This window comes from Ostrinia nubilalis, chromosome 5 (assembly GCF_963855985.1).
Source record: "Ostrinia nubilalis chromosome 5, ilOstNubi1.1, whole genome shotgun sequence".
In the NCBI taxonomy this organism is placed as follows: domain Eukaryota; kingdom Metazoa; phylum Arthropoda; class Insecta; order Lepidoptera; family Crambidae; genus Ostrinia; species Ostrinia nubilalis.
In genome coordinates, this window is record NC_087092.1 from 12,170,208 (window position 1) to 12,186,885 (window position 16,678).

At 35.5% G+C, this 16,678-nt stretch overlaps 2 protein-coding genes across 2 annotated transcripts in view; both read left to right on the plus strand.

Moving 5' to 3' along the window:
* LOC135071935 (patched domain-containing protein 3) overlaps positions 1–16,678 on the plus strand; it is a 49,732-nt gene that overhangs the window by 11,998 nt on the left and 21,056 nt on the right. The gene's annotated exons all lie outside the window — the stretch shown is intronic.
* On the plus strand, positions 1,309–1,800 carry LOC135072143 (uncharacterized). The gene has a single exon (XM_063966095.1). It carries the CDS (start codon positions 1,309–1,311, stop codon positions 1,798–1,800), a length of 492 nt encoding a protein of 163 aa, XP_063822165.1.

The following is a 16,678-nucleotide window of genomic DNA, read 5'->3' on the forward strand; positions in this document are numbered from 1 at the left end:
AGATTTTATATTGTCACCTTTGACACTAGCTTTTCTCTCGCTCTTTTGATTTTGTTCAGATTGATAATTTTATTTATTTTATGTTTTTGTAATTTAGTTTAGTCAGTTGTAAATATATTTGTTTATTGAAAGCCGCTTATAATTTGTATAAATTCTACTTCTGCTAAATTAATGTGAGGAGGCGTTCGATTCGTCTCCCACATATTGGTGACCCCGTATACATGGACCTATAAAAAAAGGCGGACGGAACTCGCGCTACAACAAAACTGTGACGCAAAATTTTGGCGTTTGTCTATTGTGTGAGTGAATTTAGGGATGCCATGTTAGCCAAAACATTTTACCCATTTATTTTAAGAAAAACATAGATCGGCAGATGTTACTTGGAAATGTAGACAGAATTATTCCGTGCCATTTTAAAAGGATGAAAGGTGAATGCGTTGAGGTAGGCGCGAAATTTTCAATGTTCAAATTTTCTTACATTGTTTGCAAGTCAGTGTGTCAGGGTATGTACATAATGTTGATCAAAAATGATTCACGCAGTTACAAATTACGAATCTTGTGTACATTATAATCATAATCTTATGCATCATCAATATATTATTATTATCTCTAATAGATTTTTTTTAACATACAACCTGACACTGACTTGCAATCAATGTATGAAAATTTGAATTTTGCAGTTCCACATTTTTGGGAAGGATAAAATTTGCCTATGAAAATATATCCCATTAAAACACAATTATTATTATGATAAATTATTTTATTTCAATAGTATGCGTAATAAATAACTAAAAAGTCCTAAAATTATTATTAATTTCCCATATTTCGGGTAATTTTCCCACGTAAATAACTGAGAACACTGGTCTTTGACGTATTATTTTTTCGAGTGAATGACGTTTGATTTCAATTAATTTCAATATTTTAATGTCGGGAAATAAGTGATTGGATTATTATTTTGCCTGTGAAATGTGATTCCTTAATTTTTGTTTGTTCGAACAGAACGGTTTTTATACAATTTCATCACACAAGACATGTCGTATTCGTGTTGATTTTTCGCTGCTTAAATGTGTCAACTGTGTGAAGTTTGCACTCGAAGTGGTGTATCAGGGTGTGAATGTGTGCGTGCCAGCCTGTACGTACAGGCAAGCTGGTGTATCCTAATGTCACAGTATTTTGTTGATGAGAATCCGTCCGACTTTTTTTATAGGTCCATGCCCGTATACAAGAAGACGCAAGATAAACTTTCTTCATTTCCCACGTCATACTCCTTCGCAGTGGCATGAAGCTCTTCCGTTGGTCTTACTTGGCATGCGCAGCGCTTTTAAAGAGGATCTTCAATCATCCCCTGCTGAGTTGGTGTATGGCGAAACTCTTCGCCTTCCAGGTCAGTTCCTGAGTCCGAGGGATGATTACAAAACTGCCGATGTCACGCAGTACGCAACCCGGCTTCGCGCGTACATGGCCAAGCTCACCCCTCGGCCAACTTCATGGCACGCCACTTCATCTTTCTACATTCCACGAGATCTTCAGTCCAGTTCGCATGTTTTCGTCCGGCAAGATCGCCTTAGAACGTCATTGGAGCCTCCATATGCTGGTCCATTCAGAGTGACCAAGAGACAACCCAAGTTTTATACTCTGGACATCAACACAAAGGAGGTGAACGTCTCTATAGACAGACTTAAGCCAGCATATGCAACACAAGATTCAAGAGAGGCCGAGATTCCAGACGCCAATGAAGAAAATGTCAGGCAGACCTCCAGCGGCAGAATAGTGAGGTATCCAGACTTCTACCGACCGTAGTTACGGTCTGGCGGGGGAGTACTGTGGCGATCTATGTGCGCCACAATGTGAACTCATTGGTCCGCCTGCGGCGCTCCGTGCCGCGCGCTCCTGGCCGGCAATAAAAAAGAAGATTTTATATTGTCACCTTTGACACTAGCTTTTCTCTCGCTCTTTTGATTTTGTTCAGATTGATAATTTTATTTCTTTTATGTTTTTGTAATTTAGTCAGTTGTAAATATATTTGTTTATTGAAAGCCGCTTATAATTTGTATAAATTCTACTTCTGCTAAATTAATGTGAGGAGGCGTTCGATTCGTCTCCCACAAATTGTTAAATAACATTTTTCTGCAACAAACGAATGGCCAGTTATATTGTTGTTAAGGAAAGGATCAGATTGACCCGGACACAAAGCTTATAGTATACGACTGCGCAAAATGAAAGTAAAGCCTAGCACAGACTCAAGGATAAAAATATTTTGTTTTTATTTATTTTTTAATCAATGCCATGATCGATATCGTAGGACCAATATTTATAATGAAATATTTAAAATAGGACTGACGCCAAAGTTTCACCTACTTTTCATAAAATATTGCCCGTTGTTCTTCGTAAGAGTAGATATTCGGTATACTCTGAAAACAGCTGTGTTTACTAAGTAGGTAATTAAATTATTATAAAACCAAACCGTGAAATGTAAAATAAAAATTCAAAATGTGAGAAACCAGGTGTTAAAGTGTCAGAATACTGTATGCCTGTATAATTATTGTTTAACATGTCGTTGTCACAAAATGAATGTCAGAAGTCGGTAAGAATGGTAAAGTTGACCTTTTAATTAATTACCGTTAAGCTTTCATCATTTAAACCTCATTCGGTTCGACCATCAACTGCGAAACATGATTTTTAAAATATTTTAAGCAATCAGGAATTGACGCAAGAGTTTGTGAAAAAGGAATAAAAAAATCAATTATTAAATACTGTGTGTAAAGACGTTCGAGAATATTTTTTGCTAATATTGGACTTAACAGATAATACACTGCAAAAGGCAGGGCGGATGTTGTAGCACAGATTGCGATAGGCCAATGTTGAACAACGAACTGTTAAGGACGATGCAGTTAATACTATTTAAAAATATAACAGACACGTTATTATTAATTTGGATATAGTCGATAAATAAATACCGGGAAAATCTGTTCTACGCATATCATTTTCCCGGATAAGTTACCCTGGGACAATGTCCATTTAATCACCTGACTTCATCACGTTTAAACATTCTGGGATGATTTATCACTGAAAGTGACAGATCGAAACAAAAATATTGTAATTTTAAAGTAGATTCGTAGTCATAAATAGGCATTTTCATAAACATAGAAACCGGCTCTACGCAATAATAACAGTATTATTAAACTTAGGGAAAATCCATGTAGGTGCTCGCTTATGTACAGTCGCGGAATGAAAAGGTTCGTCACCTTAGTGTCGGTTTTCGCTTGCACTAGGTACTGTAAGAGTCAAACCTGCCAACATAACCGTGCAAGAAACAGTGCTGCTAACATTTAAATAAATATGACGTTTGTTAACGAATAAGGTTTTGCTTGTTTATTTTTCTATCCCATCAGTGCAATGCAATGATGACATTGACCAATAAATTGACAATAGTTTTTTTTATTTAATAGAAATAATAATGGCAGGTTGAACCAACAAGAAGGTTTTAGTTTATCAATCATAATAATCTTCTTGACAAGATAAATCGTCAAACAACTTTGATCTGAATAATTTTGAACTTTACTGACGAACAGTTAAAGATATTTTTTCTCTAACTCGAGATTATTCTGTAACATAGTTTCAAAAGGTAATATGTTCTCGCGATTCGTTGAAGGAATCAATTTGAAAACTGACGAACCTTTTCATTCTGTGACTGTACATAAGACCCTAACCCCTTAGATGCCTTCGCGCAATATACAAATTGTTCAGTGTTTTTATTGTTCATAAAAACAATTTATTCGCCTGTGTACACAACGCCCTAACCGATTAGTGGCCGGTAGAGGTGTCCGCGTTACATCACGCCACGCTCACCTGAACGGCTTGCGACATGCTATTAAACTCCTTGCTACTACAATAATACAACGAGTAATATAATTTGCTACAAAATAGCTAGCCCTCTTTGCTCTCGGACAATACAACCATGAAAAAAAATGTTTAATTCAAAAATCACTGTGACTGAAAAAAAACCCATCAAGTCACCTACTGAAGTAGTACTAGTAGTAGTACCTACTACCGAACCGTAGTAGTAGTAGTAGTACTACCGAACATCATCTGTTTACTGGTTACAGTGAGACTCGTTGAGAACAAGCGAATAATAGCTATTTCATTCGTTTTCAACTCTGAAAAATGTTCAAACATTTAAGTTTTTGCCTTTCTTTAAATCCAATCCCTCAGTATTATGGTAATAGGATACCTATCTGTATTCAATCTTTGCTTGAATACAGTTCTTGTCTCTGTTATAATCAGATGTATTCACAATAATTTAGATAGAGATATCATAGTTGTGGACACGCAAACCAGCTCATTATCCGAATAGACTACGTAACTTGCAGACAAAAAGTAAGAGCCACTGCGCATTTGGTCATTGCAGTTGCTTCTCGCTGCCACTTAACTAGATACTTCGGAGTTCGGAGACTGAATGGTCGCGTTTGAGCTACAATCAAAAATATATGGAACATCCGACTGCTAGAGTTAGTCGGAGTTAGTGTTCAGGTCTTTTTTTTTAATTTGGGCATTTTGAAATTCAGATAGAGCGCGGCGCTAAGAAAATTTATGGTAAACATCCACTTGTTGCGAATGCTTGTAGTAGCGATAAGTGGTGTGATTTGGCTCTAAATAGGCTGAAACGTTAGCAAGTATTCTCTTAACTCTCTAAATTATAAAATAGAGGTTTGCTTATAAGCAGTATGGCGTGTTACTACTTACAATATTCATAAAAGTTACTTCTAAACGAATTCATTCCTTCTTTATTTTATTTCTGGCCATTCTTCTCCGGTTTATTTTATGAGTTTCTAAGTTTACCAAGTATTCAGTTTAAATAAGGAATGTAGATCATATAACATCACATAACTCAACGCGGAAAACAATGTAAAATCTATTACATGCCTGCAAAGTATTTAGTGTTGAAACCGCGGACAAAAGAACTTAATAAACATAACAATATGTCATTACATAAAGGCGTGTTTGTCTTCGCTATTAAAAGGGATGTCCCGAATCATTTGGACAAAGGCGACGGAAGGCAGGCAGTTACAACAGGCGGAAATACTAAGTACAGAATGGCCACTGGTTCTCAAGTATAAGATACTCACCCTCAGGGTAAGGAGGATTTAAATAGGTGGGGAAGAAATTTTCAGTAGTCACAATAATGACAGGTTCAAGTGATGAGGAAAGTAATTAGGGTATGACAGGTTTTAGTATGCAGACAAAAAAAGCAAGCTGGATGCAGGCCTCTAACAACGGATCAGTCTGGAAATCTTTGTTTTTTTTTTTCAGAAGTGGACGTCCCGTTAAATCCTCTCCTCCATATAGTTTAGTTTTGTTTAAATATGATATTGTCATAATTTAAAGAAACGGTAAGGCCCATAAAATCCCTATAAACGTTAACAGCATTGTCGTGTTCGGGTAGTTAGAGGTAAGATAGCCAGTTCCTCTGTGGTTGAGGATTCCGGGTGAAACTCGCTTCCACCTTCGGCCTGATCGTCACTTACGATCAGGTGAGATACAGGCCAAGAGCTTCCTCGTTGTGGATAAAAAAAACCGACTGTCACGCTACGTTTTTACGTCATAAAGCCTTAAATTAATATGTAGTTACAATTAGTACCACTCTCAGTAGTGGGCGCCTAAGCATAAAATGTTGAGAACCTCCCAAATCAAGTAATGTGCAGCGAGTACAGGTGAAGTGCTGTAATCATCAGGTTATCGCAACTCGTACGCAACCGGCCGGCACACATAACCGGCCACCGTACCGTTGCACATGCCACCAATTTACAATGGCATGTCTTCACTGGCATTTCGCTTGCATGTCATTGGAACTGAAAGGGCATGCGAAGAAAGGGTTGGTAACCCTTGCTTTTGAAGAAACTCCTTCGTGCTAAGCAGAAGGATGTAAATCGAAGACTTGCAATGAGAATTTTAGTTTCATAACTTGTAATTAAGCACTTAAAACGTTAATGTATTTTATGAATAATGAAAAATATTAGGTAGGACTAGGTAGGTATATGCAATTTGAAAACATGCAATGATTTGCATCTTCTTCCTCACTAAGAACACTGCATGAAAAGAAAATAATTCACGGTAAATACTAGAGAGAACAAAACGAATTGTAAATACAATCCTGCCTCTGTAGATAGTAGATACTTAAATATACAAGTAAACTGAATGGCAAGTAAATAGGGTAAACCGACAGTCATTGGACGCTGCCAGTCATTTGACAAAACAACCCTTGAATTTTCTTAAAATTAATATTCCTTCAAATACAATGAATATTCCTTCAAAAAAACGCCCTTTTATCTCCATCAGTCTGAATCTCTCAGTTGTTGAAATAGAAATGATATTTTTAATTCAGTAAATAACTGTCCAATAACTTTCTTAAGTGTCCAATGACTGGCAGTTTACTCTATTACTTGAAAAGATTGCCAAATGTTTCTAAGCGACCAAAACCTGAGAATAAACTTTTCGTAACAAAATGCAACAATCTCAGCACAAAGGAATTTTATCTCAACAACAAATAATAGAGCCGGATAAAATAATGGTGACATACGTTACAAAATTGTCGACAATTTCATGGAAGAGTTTAAACTTGTCAAACTTTTTGCAATGCTGTAATTGGTCTGTCTCAATTGTCACTCGCGTGGACGTTATCAGGTAATCTGTCATCCGCATTAACTGCCGTAACTGCATTCCTTATATCACTTAGGCTGAGTTGCACCACCTAAAGGACAATGACCAAAAGTGGTCCAAATGTCCACCACTAATGAGACCTATATTGGCTTGTTGTTTCAGCCGAAAGACGTCCACTGCTGGACAAAGGCCTCCCAAGGATTTCCACAAAGACCGGTCCTGCGCCGCTTGGCTTATAGCTTATAGTCCATTAAATAGAGATTAACTTTCAGTATGGGACAAAAAAAAATAAGTTGTCAGTAAAAAGTTATGACTGTTTGAAAAATTGTAGTAGTTTACGCGCTAATCTCAGGAACTACTGGTCCGATTTGAAAAATTCTTTTTGTTATGGATAGCCCATTTATCAAGGATGGTTTTAGGATAAATAACATCACCCTACAACCAATAGGGGCGGAGCAGTAAAGACAAATGTCGTAAAAATGTGAAATATTATTCAAACTATTTTCACGCGTACAAAGTCCTAGGCACAGCTAGTATGATATTGAATAAAATTCATCTATAACCCCGCGCCACATGCGTCATGACATAACATGCGTAGATTAGTCCAAAAATGTGCAATGGATAGAATGATATCAAGAACATTTTTCGGATGAAAAGGTAAAAAACAGAGTTTTCTTTCAGTCATAACTTTTTACTGACAACATATTTTTGATTGCGGTTTGGTTATAATGAATCAGTATTTAGTAGACTATTTTACTACATAGGTCTCGTTAGTGGTGGACAGTTGGACCACACTCCATACATTTTTGGTCATTGTCCTTTAACGGTAATGACGATAACCGGTGCATTTTGTATGGTGTTTGACAGATATTTGACGTTTGTCAAAGTTTAAGTAAGATGTTGCAACTCAGCCTTATTGTTTAATCTGCGGACACATCGTTCACTCTCCAAAACAAGCTTGTATGTAAGTGCACTCTACTGGAAAGTAGGGCCTGCGATTATGACGTCACCGATGATTTGATAAAAGCTTCTTCATTGTTTTCTTAATCCCCAAACATAAAATCAAGTAAATAATATTCCTACTTATTATCAATTGAAATGAATAAATATTAACATTAAAAAAATGTCAAAGAAGGCATTACTTAATGACTACATGGGTATTTTAATCGTTTATAGTGTTGTCTCACATTGCTATACTACGAGAAGAAACTAGCCATGTACGTAGAAATTGCTGGCCTTCATTAGTACTTCGTGCTGGAAAAACCTGGTTCAAACTTAACAGGTAAAACTTGGCTAAATGGTAATTCGAAACTGACAATTTATTAACACCACACATTCTAGGATAGTACTGATTTGAAATCGAATTAATAGCGCAGGACTGGTCGCTGTGGAAAACCTTGAGGAGACCGTTATCCAGCAGTGGACGTCATATGGCTGAAACCATAGGGATATAGAGATGATGCCAACTAATGCGCTGGGTTCGAAACTCAGTGTCGCATTAGAAATTCACACACACACAACGTAATCAAAATATGTGCTCTTATCTACTGCGGTATCAGTACTCAACGTTCGAATAATCGAAGGAACGAATAGCGAGGGATACATTGTAGGAAATGCAAATAGCTAATATCAAGAAGCACGTGGTTAATTTGATTTAATATCAATAGTCGGTGCCTACGGCCTTAAATGCAGGGAAAGACCGGCGCGCACGCACGCCGTAAACTATGCCAGCGATTTCTCTGCGCAGAGGAAGCGATCGGCTTCGGCTAGACTGGAATCAAAGAAGTAATTTGCCAGTCAATTATGAAGCATCAAGCTGAATGGGTTCGCTATAAATTCTGATGAATATATAAATTATCCCTCCAACACCCTACTAATCCTAATCACAAGATGATGGTAATATTTTAAACTATTATGTTGCATTTTTTACTATAAAATTATCTATTTTAACGGTAAATATTATTATTTACCGTTAAAATAGATATTGTTGCAATAAATCCCGTGAAGTGATAAGATGATGGTACTTAGGCGGGTACCATTTTCGTGTCGCTTATTATATTTACCACTGCTGGTAATCCTCAAAGCAAGTCGAGGGTAAGTGTGTTCGTGTATTTTTACTGGTTTAGAGTCCTATCAATATAAATAAATAAATATAAAAAATACCTATCCTTGGACATTTTACACTGCGCTTCTAGTTCCAAACTAAGCAAAGCTTGTACTATGGGTACTAGACAACGGATATAAACATACTTAAATACTTTCTTTTTTTTTGTAAACACATACATATTATACATAGAAACACACCCAGTCCAATACAAACAAATATGTTCATGCACACAAATGTTTGTACTGTGCGGGAATCGAACCCGTAGCCTCCGGAATAGTAGTCCGCTTCAAACCACTACACCAAACGGCCGATAAAATGACTGAAAGTTGATTGCCTTAATGCCTTAAACAACAGCAGAAATATTCCAATTCTTTCCAAATGATACCAGCTAGAGCAAGCAATAAGAGCAGTAACACACCTTCATAGCGTGCGGTCACTCTAATTTAACTACGGGTAGCACCAATTTGTCATCCTGAATGTATTTACCTTCATAATTTGGTTAATACAGTCCGCTTCTTTACCCATTCTACCTTAGAATACATATGTACTGAGTCACTGACATTAAGTTACCTTCTTCAGAAGGAATCACAATCTGAGAGCACTAAAGTGCTCCAAGATGTTAAGTAAGGAGGTTTCTTGAATAGGTATGTCATAAAGCTGAAGCCAAATATAGAACTATCAATGACTAATGATGATAAATAACGAGTTCAATTGGAGAAAACACTTAACAGTTATTAAAGATATCGTTAGCAATTTAAGTTTCATGAGAACATTCGATTACTTTCTACTACAAATACTCGTATTTATAGTAACATTTATTTTTATTAGACATGTTCTTTAAATTACATTGATCTTAATTGATGATGATTCTTTTTATTTGAAATTATACGTGATGTTATTGCTTATTCATTAGTTATTAGTTAGATACTTGTTTATTTGAAACGTTTGTGTCTGTAAAGATATTTATTTAGAACTCCTATCACAAAAATACAATTAGTAGGTATTTTCTTTTCAATATTAAAAGATATCCATCTATAGGTGTAGCGCTTAACTAAGCCAATGCCTGAGGTATGAGAGTGGCATGGAGGGTGTTTTTGAGACGTTTTTGAAACTTCCAGATCTCCTTCAGATTTTATGCTCGGTCAAGTCATAATATGTCAATGTTACCCCTCCCATTCCCCAGGCTAGAAGCGCTAGAGCTATAATTTTGGTATTGTTCACAGCAACAATATAAAAGTCGTGCTCACAGGTAAAAAAGATACATCTTATGAGCGCAACATTTAGAAACAATATGGTCTCCAAATTATTTATTGTTCCCACGCCAGAAACGACGCGACGGATTCAATGGGACGCTTCCTGCTCATTGTCTGCTCTAGCATTTGACTCGAACTTGCTTTCCAGTTAACCATTAGGTAACAAGAAGGTTTTGATACAAAAGATTCACAAAATGCACACTCTACGCTTTTCTGCCTAATTGAAATCGATTGTAAGGTTAAGAAATAAATAGCAAACTTGGTAATAACATACCTACTACAATTTCTTAGCTTAATTATTAATAATAAAATTTGAATTTTAATAATACAAATAATTTTAATCAGTTAATAATCATTATTCATGATTATTTGATAAATTATGAAAGAAATTATGTACGTAAGTAATTTTTATTGATAGAAATAAAAAAAAGAATAATAACATTCCGATATTATGTTGCAAAGAATTTAAATGTATTAGGTTATAATTTTTACATCATGCAAGCATGTGTTAACCGCTTGAGTCCCAGACGGCATTCATTAATGTCATAACAATTGATTATCTATTGTGTCTAGATTCGCGGGCCTTGAAGGATTAAAAAGCAATAAACGTTTTATTATTTATTTAAATATGTTTTTCAATTTAATTTTAAATGTTGCATGCACATTGCACACCAAAGGTTAATTTTAACACTTCATCGTAAAATCTGAAAACTCCCGACCTCACGGACACCTCTACGACTCCTGTATTACCACGATCTACCGGTTTATCGACAGTAAGGCCCTATTCACACGTCCCGGTTGCCGGCTAACCGGCGCCGGGTACCCGGTCGTGAAGTGTATGGGCATGCCGGATTAATTACGCCGGAACATGTGAAAGCTACGTACCATGCCCATACACTTCACCACCGGATACCCGGCGCCGGTTAGCCGGCAACCGGGACGTGTGAAAAGGGCCTAAAACTTGAAATATTTAGAGATATATCTTGGAACTTCTAGCCGTTCAAAATAACATTAATCATTTAAATTATTATTCTCCTTCATCACTATAATTAGCAGTGGATAGGTAGAATTGGGGTCCCAAAACTAGAATTAAAAGACTTTTTAACGAATCGCCTGAAGCATTCTATTCTATTTTATCAACGGTATTACTTTCCTTCCGAAGCACGGATCTTATCGAAGATCGAGATCGAGATCGATCGAGATCGAATTCTTCTTCAGACAATCAGGAATAGCTCAACACTAAAACATTAAACAATTTAGAGTAATAGATGTGATTAGCTATGAAAATTAATTGGTACAGACACGCTATTCCATCTCGTGATTGTAATTTATCGTCAGTCGCTGTAGAAAGCGACAATTGCGCACGAAACGCGAGCAGAGTGGGTGCAAACACGTGCCCTCTGTCGGTGCAATTAAAAATAATTACTGAAAACTTGAAAAGTATTTTAATTTATACTGGAATGTACAATTTTGACATTGTTCTGTTTCAAATTTTCACGGTCTTTAACATTTGAATAAGTTATATCGGAATCTCTATGTTATACTACCTACTTACGTAGGCGTTTTATTGTTGAGTTTATATTTCTGTATTACGAAGCAAGTACGCCATATTCACGGAAGAACTGAAGTCAGCGTAGGTGGGTGTTTATTGGTAAACAAATTGGTTCACTTTCCTTCTTTAAAATTTATTGCATTCGGTTTTAATAACTTTAGTAACGAATGAAATGTTAACTGTCAACTGCAATAGTTGAGTTTTTTATTACACATGTAATTACAGAAATAAATAGAAATCTTTAAAACGAGTAATTAATTAATAAACCTACGTACTGCCGACTTGAATTGCAATACTATTTTGTACCTATTTATTACCAATATTTAACTTAGTTTTGCAAATAATACATGAGGTAGTATTTCACTATATTCATCAGCTGCTACTAAGACTAATTTATCATTTATTAACTTAATTCATTAGGTTTCGTGTTACAAAATAATACGTTAATAACATGTCAATATTATCATTAACATTGTGAGAACATTATTATTATGTCTTTGTCAAATGAATAATGTGGTTAGTGGCTACTAACACTGATTATAGCACTGATTTAGGTAGGCTTAGTTATCTGAGTGTAGGAGTTATAGCATCTTAAAATTCAGCTTTGCTTTCTTGCTTACAACCAAAAGTAAATAACATTGATACAAAATCCTTGCCCGAATTTCACTTGACTTGTTAATTCAAGGTATTTTAAACCAATTCACCAGGTTTGAAGAGCTTTACAACTCGTAGAATGGACCTTCATTAATGATCTGATTCAAAAACTTTGCGAACTGTAAAAATAGCTTTAAAATATCAAGGTGGGTTTTTGATCAACCTGTTAAGTTCCTCACGTTTTTAAATTAAGTCGTGGTGATGACTCTACCATTGATTTTTTACTCAATACTTGACGTCCTTCTACTTGACAATCATTAATGACTTTTCATTTTTTTTTTCAAACCGTATTATACAAAGCAAAATATGTCCAACATAATGTATAACATCGCTTAGTAATACACGCCTGACTAAAAAAACTGCCATGAATTTATCCAACACAAAATATATGCCTCCCCATTTAAAAACGTGAATCTTCATTGAACCGCACGCGCATTCAAATGAGTCCAATTAAGATAATTACCGATGGGCTGTGCGATGCCTTTACAATTAACACAGGTGGTCTCTATAAGGCAAAAGGTCACAAAAATGTTCCTAATATGTCACATTAACAATGCACATCAAACGGAAGCCACGAGGAAAGTCCTGGACTTGCAGCCTTGTAACCAGCCTCGGTCTCAGTTTGCCTCTATTAACCAACCTGCCCTTGGTCGTGGCCTCAGAGGTGACAGCTCTAAAAACTACTAGGTCTATGACTTGTTGGGCAACGTTATTCAGTTTTGTGTCACAACAAGATTTACGAGGCAAATTTTGTTTAATGACTGTTTGTTTTGAAGTGAATGCAAGGGTTTGTTGATGATGATAGTTAGTACATATTTACAGATTACAGCAATGCTGAAAATATTGTAGTAGGTAACATAATAGGTTGGTAGGTATGTTAAGCGAATAAAATTAACAGATTTTTATTAGTTTCCGATGTTATTATTTTTTTCCCTCGTTGTAATTGTTTCTCCGAAATCAACATGCTGACCGCTTAATGATTTTGTTTAAAAAATAACAAATCTAGTTTAAAATATTCATTGTTTTTGGCTCTTAACACAATAATGAAATTCGAAATAATGTGGCAGTAACTACCTACTTACTAACTACAATAAATTGGTATTGACCTGATGGGTTGTTAATATATTTTTTTCAGTCAAATGGACGGTTTGTAAATAATATTTCCCTAAATGAATGAACTCGTAGTCTCAATTCATGGTTGTTAACTGCCATGACTGTTGTATCTATATGTGAGCGTAATCAAATTTACTGTGCGTGCAAAACTGTAATATAAACTACAGAAAATGAATTACCCATTACGTTTGCCACTTTATCATGTATCATTACATGACCGACCTTTTCCCGGTCACGTAATGGACATATATTTTATTATTTTTGTTGTAAAAGATCTTTTAGACGACCTCGCATTTATCTGCATGCGATTTTTTTCACGGCTACATTGCCGCCTTCTTGTTATTATTATTTTTTTATTTTAAAAAGATTATTAATAATTTGTATTTCACAAATAACGAATAGTCCCGTTAGCCCCTCGTTAATATGCTTGTGTTACGAATGGGCTCACCACAATAGTAGAGCGGCGGAAGGATTCGAGCTCGCGTTCCTCGGATCTCGAGTCGGCCAGTCCGACCCCTTCACCGTTCGGCTATCGTGGCTTAACGTAGATTCATTTGTGTATCTAATACAGCGATGGATAATCCTATTTAAGTAAATTAAGATTCTAAAACCACATAATTCTAAAGTCATAAAAGTAGAACAATGGCTTATTTCAAAAATAAGTCGAGATGCTGTTACTGTTCTTATCCTTTGTCCAGAATAAAATAAAATTAAGTAAACCGCACATCATGTTGTATGGTTGTTTTGACTCTGAAACCAATCTAAATCTAATAACACAATAACTAGCGTCCTTACTCGTCCATGTAAACGACTAAAGTATAATTTTGTATGTATAAAATGGTCAACCTTCATTCTACAACAAAAATTATCCTCAAGCCTGCTTAACGTTCCAAAGAATAATCTGTATTATGTAAACTTAACATGGTATTTTTATCCAAGCTACATGTTATAAGGAAGAAGTGTCGTTACAAAATTATATCGAAACGACAAGAACCTTAGTACAGCACACTTCCTTTTGTTACAGTGACTGACTTTAGCGTAAATAAAAGCGTCACTTATTTGTAAATACAGCAAAAAATACGTTTGTCATTACTTTAAATAGGTACTCGATATATTCGTATTTTATTAAAATAACTTATTTATTACGCACTTTATTTCTAAAACAGTAAAATGCTACATATTAAAAATATATTTGCTACACATTAAACGAACCAAAAACAGGATACAGTAACAAACCTATCGGTCCTAACCTATCTATATACATATAAAATATTTATTATTTATTTATTTATTATTATGTACTTATAATAATTTCTAGTCCGATAACTTCTTTGTGTTTAATTATATTTTGGCTGAATTATATACAAAACTCCAATTGAGTTCAGTAAATTAATTTAAAATTGTAACAATTACCTTATTACAACTTATGGCTATATTTAATAAAATATTCATAATAATTTATAATCACGCTAGTGAATGTGAAATATAGTCCAGTCAATGAATGCCTTAACGACGGTGTAGAGAGAAATCCGTGGAACACAATTTCTGACCTCGGGACTTTATTTAGCCTAGTTAGGAGGTGAACATAGCAAAAGTCCCCGCCCTTAGCCCTTGAGCCGGCGGGGGGAGGGAGGTTTAAAGGTACCACTTTTCGGTTTTTCGCTTAATCCTCGGAAACTATGCGTCCTAGTGACATGACTACTAGGAACCAAATAAAGCTTATTCAATTTGCTACAGGCGAGACCGTCAAGTTTTTCTATATCTTGTATAGTTTTTGCGGCATCTGCTCTCGAAGGTCTGTAAAATTGGAAATTTTATTTTTGCCTTATATGTTCCTATCAGGAGAAAATCAACTAAATCAACATTGAGCAAACACTATAGACATGCGGGAGCATGTTAAGCCTAGTTCCAGGGAGGGGACTGCACAGTGCGTATATTTAGACGAACCAATTGTAGCCACTTTTAACTCCTCATCATTCAAAAAGTACTGTGCATTAACACTTCAAATTTGGCTCATGTATTGAGACTTGCAAGATATACATCAGCTTCAAATTTCATAAATATACCTCAAACGGTTATTTAGGTATTGACGTTCAAAAATCGACATTTAGGACACTAAATCTATCACCTGTGAAATGTTAAAATTTACTGGTTTTTAATTTGTTCCTTTGTATTTACATAACTACCTTTCTGGATGCAAAATTTGAACCTTCGAGGTCATCTGGAAGTGGTTAGAATTTGGTCTATAGGTCAGACATGTAGATTTTTGGACGTCAATACCTAAAGAACCGTTTAAGGCATATTTATGAAATTTGAAGCTGATGTATATCTTGCAAGTCTCAACATATGAGCCAAATTTGAAGTGTTAATGCACAGTAGTTTTTGAATGATGAGGAGTCAAAAGTGGCTACAATTGGTTCGTCTAAATATACGCACGGTGCAGTCCCCTCCCTGGAACTAGGCTTAACATGCTCCCGCATGTCTATAGTGTTTGCTCAATGTTGATTTAGTCGATTTTCTCCTGATAGAAACACATAAGACAAAAATAAAATTTCCAATTTTACAGACCTTCTAGAGCAGATGCCGCAAAAACTATACAAGATATAGAAAAACTTGACGGTCTCGCCTGTAGCAAATTGAATAAGCTTTATTTGGTTCATAGTAGTCATGTCACTAGGACGCATAGTTTCCGAGGATTAAGCGAAAAACCGAAAAGTGGTACCTTTAAACCCCCCTCTCCCCGCCGGCTCAAGGGCTAAGGGCGGGGACTTTTGCTATGTTCACCTCCTAACTAGGCTAAATAAAGTCCCGAGGTCAGAAATTGTGTTCTACAGTTTTCCATCTATAATGCTTTATTGACTGGACTAATAGGGCTTTTAACGAATTGCACAACAAATTGTTTCGCTTTTTAACACCTATTCAATCTGATAAATAAAATATTGTCATGATGATATTGAAGATCAATATAATGTTGATGTTCTTACACAATAGTGATCAGTTCAACTTTCACGAGTCTGGTCAACTTTCGACCATCAAGTCTTTATTTACGTGCATTTACTAAGAATCATATATCTATTTTATTTAAATCGCGACATTCTCGTTATGAGATCAAGAAGCAAGTACCTACTAATGAAATTTTAGTTATTTCATGTCATGTCGCCAATCCATAGACCTTGATTTAGCACCAATAAGTATACGTACTAAGTGAGCTGTTTTAAAGCTTTATACAAAGTTGAATTTAAACAGTACGTAATTTTAACTGCAACTACAATTTCAATTAAAAACTCAATTTCACAAAAAAAATCTAACGCTTTTTTCTAATTTTTATCCAAAATTTAGCTA

Coding starts and splice junctions, on each gene's coding strand:
- LOC135072143 (XM_063966095.1), top strand. CDS start 1,309: ATGCGCAGCGCTTTTAAAGAGGATCTTCAATCATCCCCTGCTGAGTTG.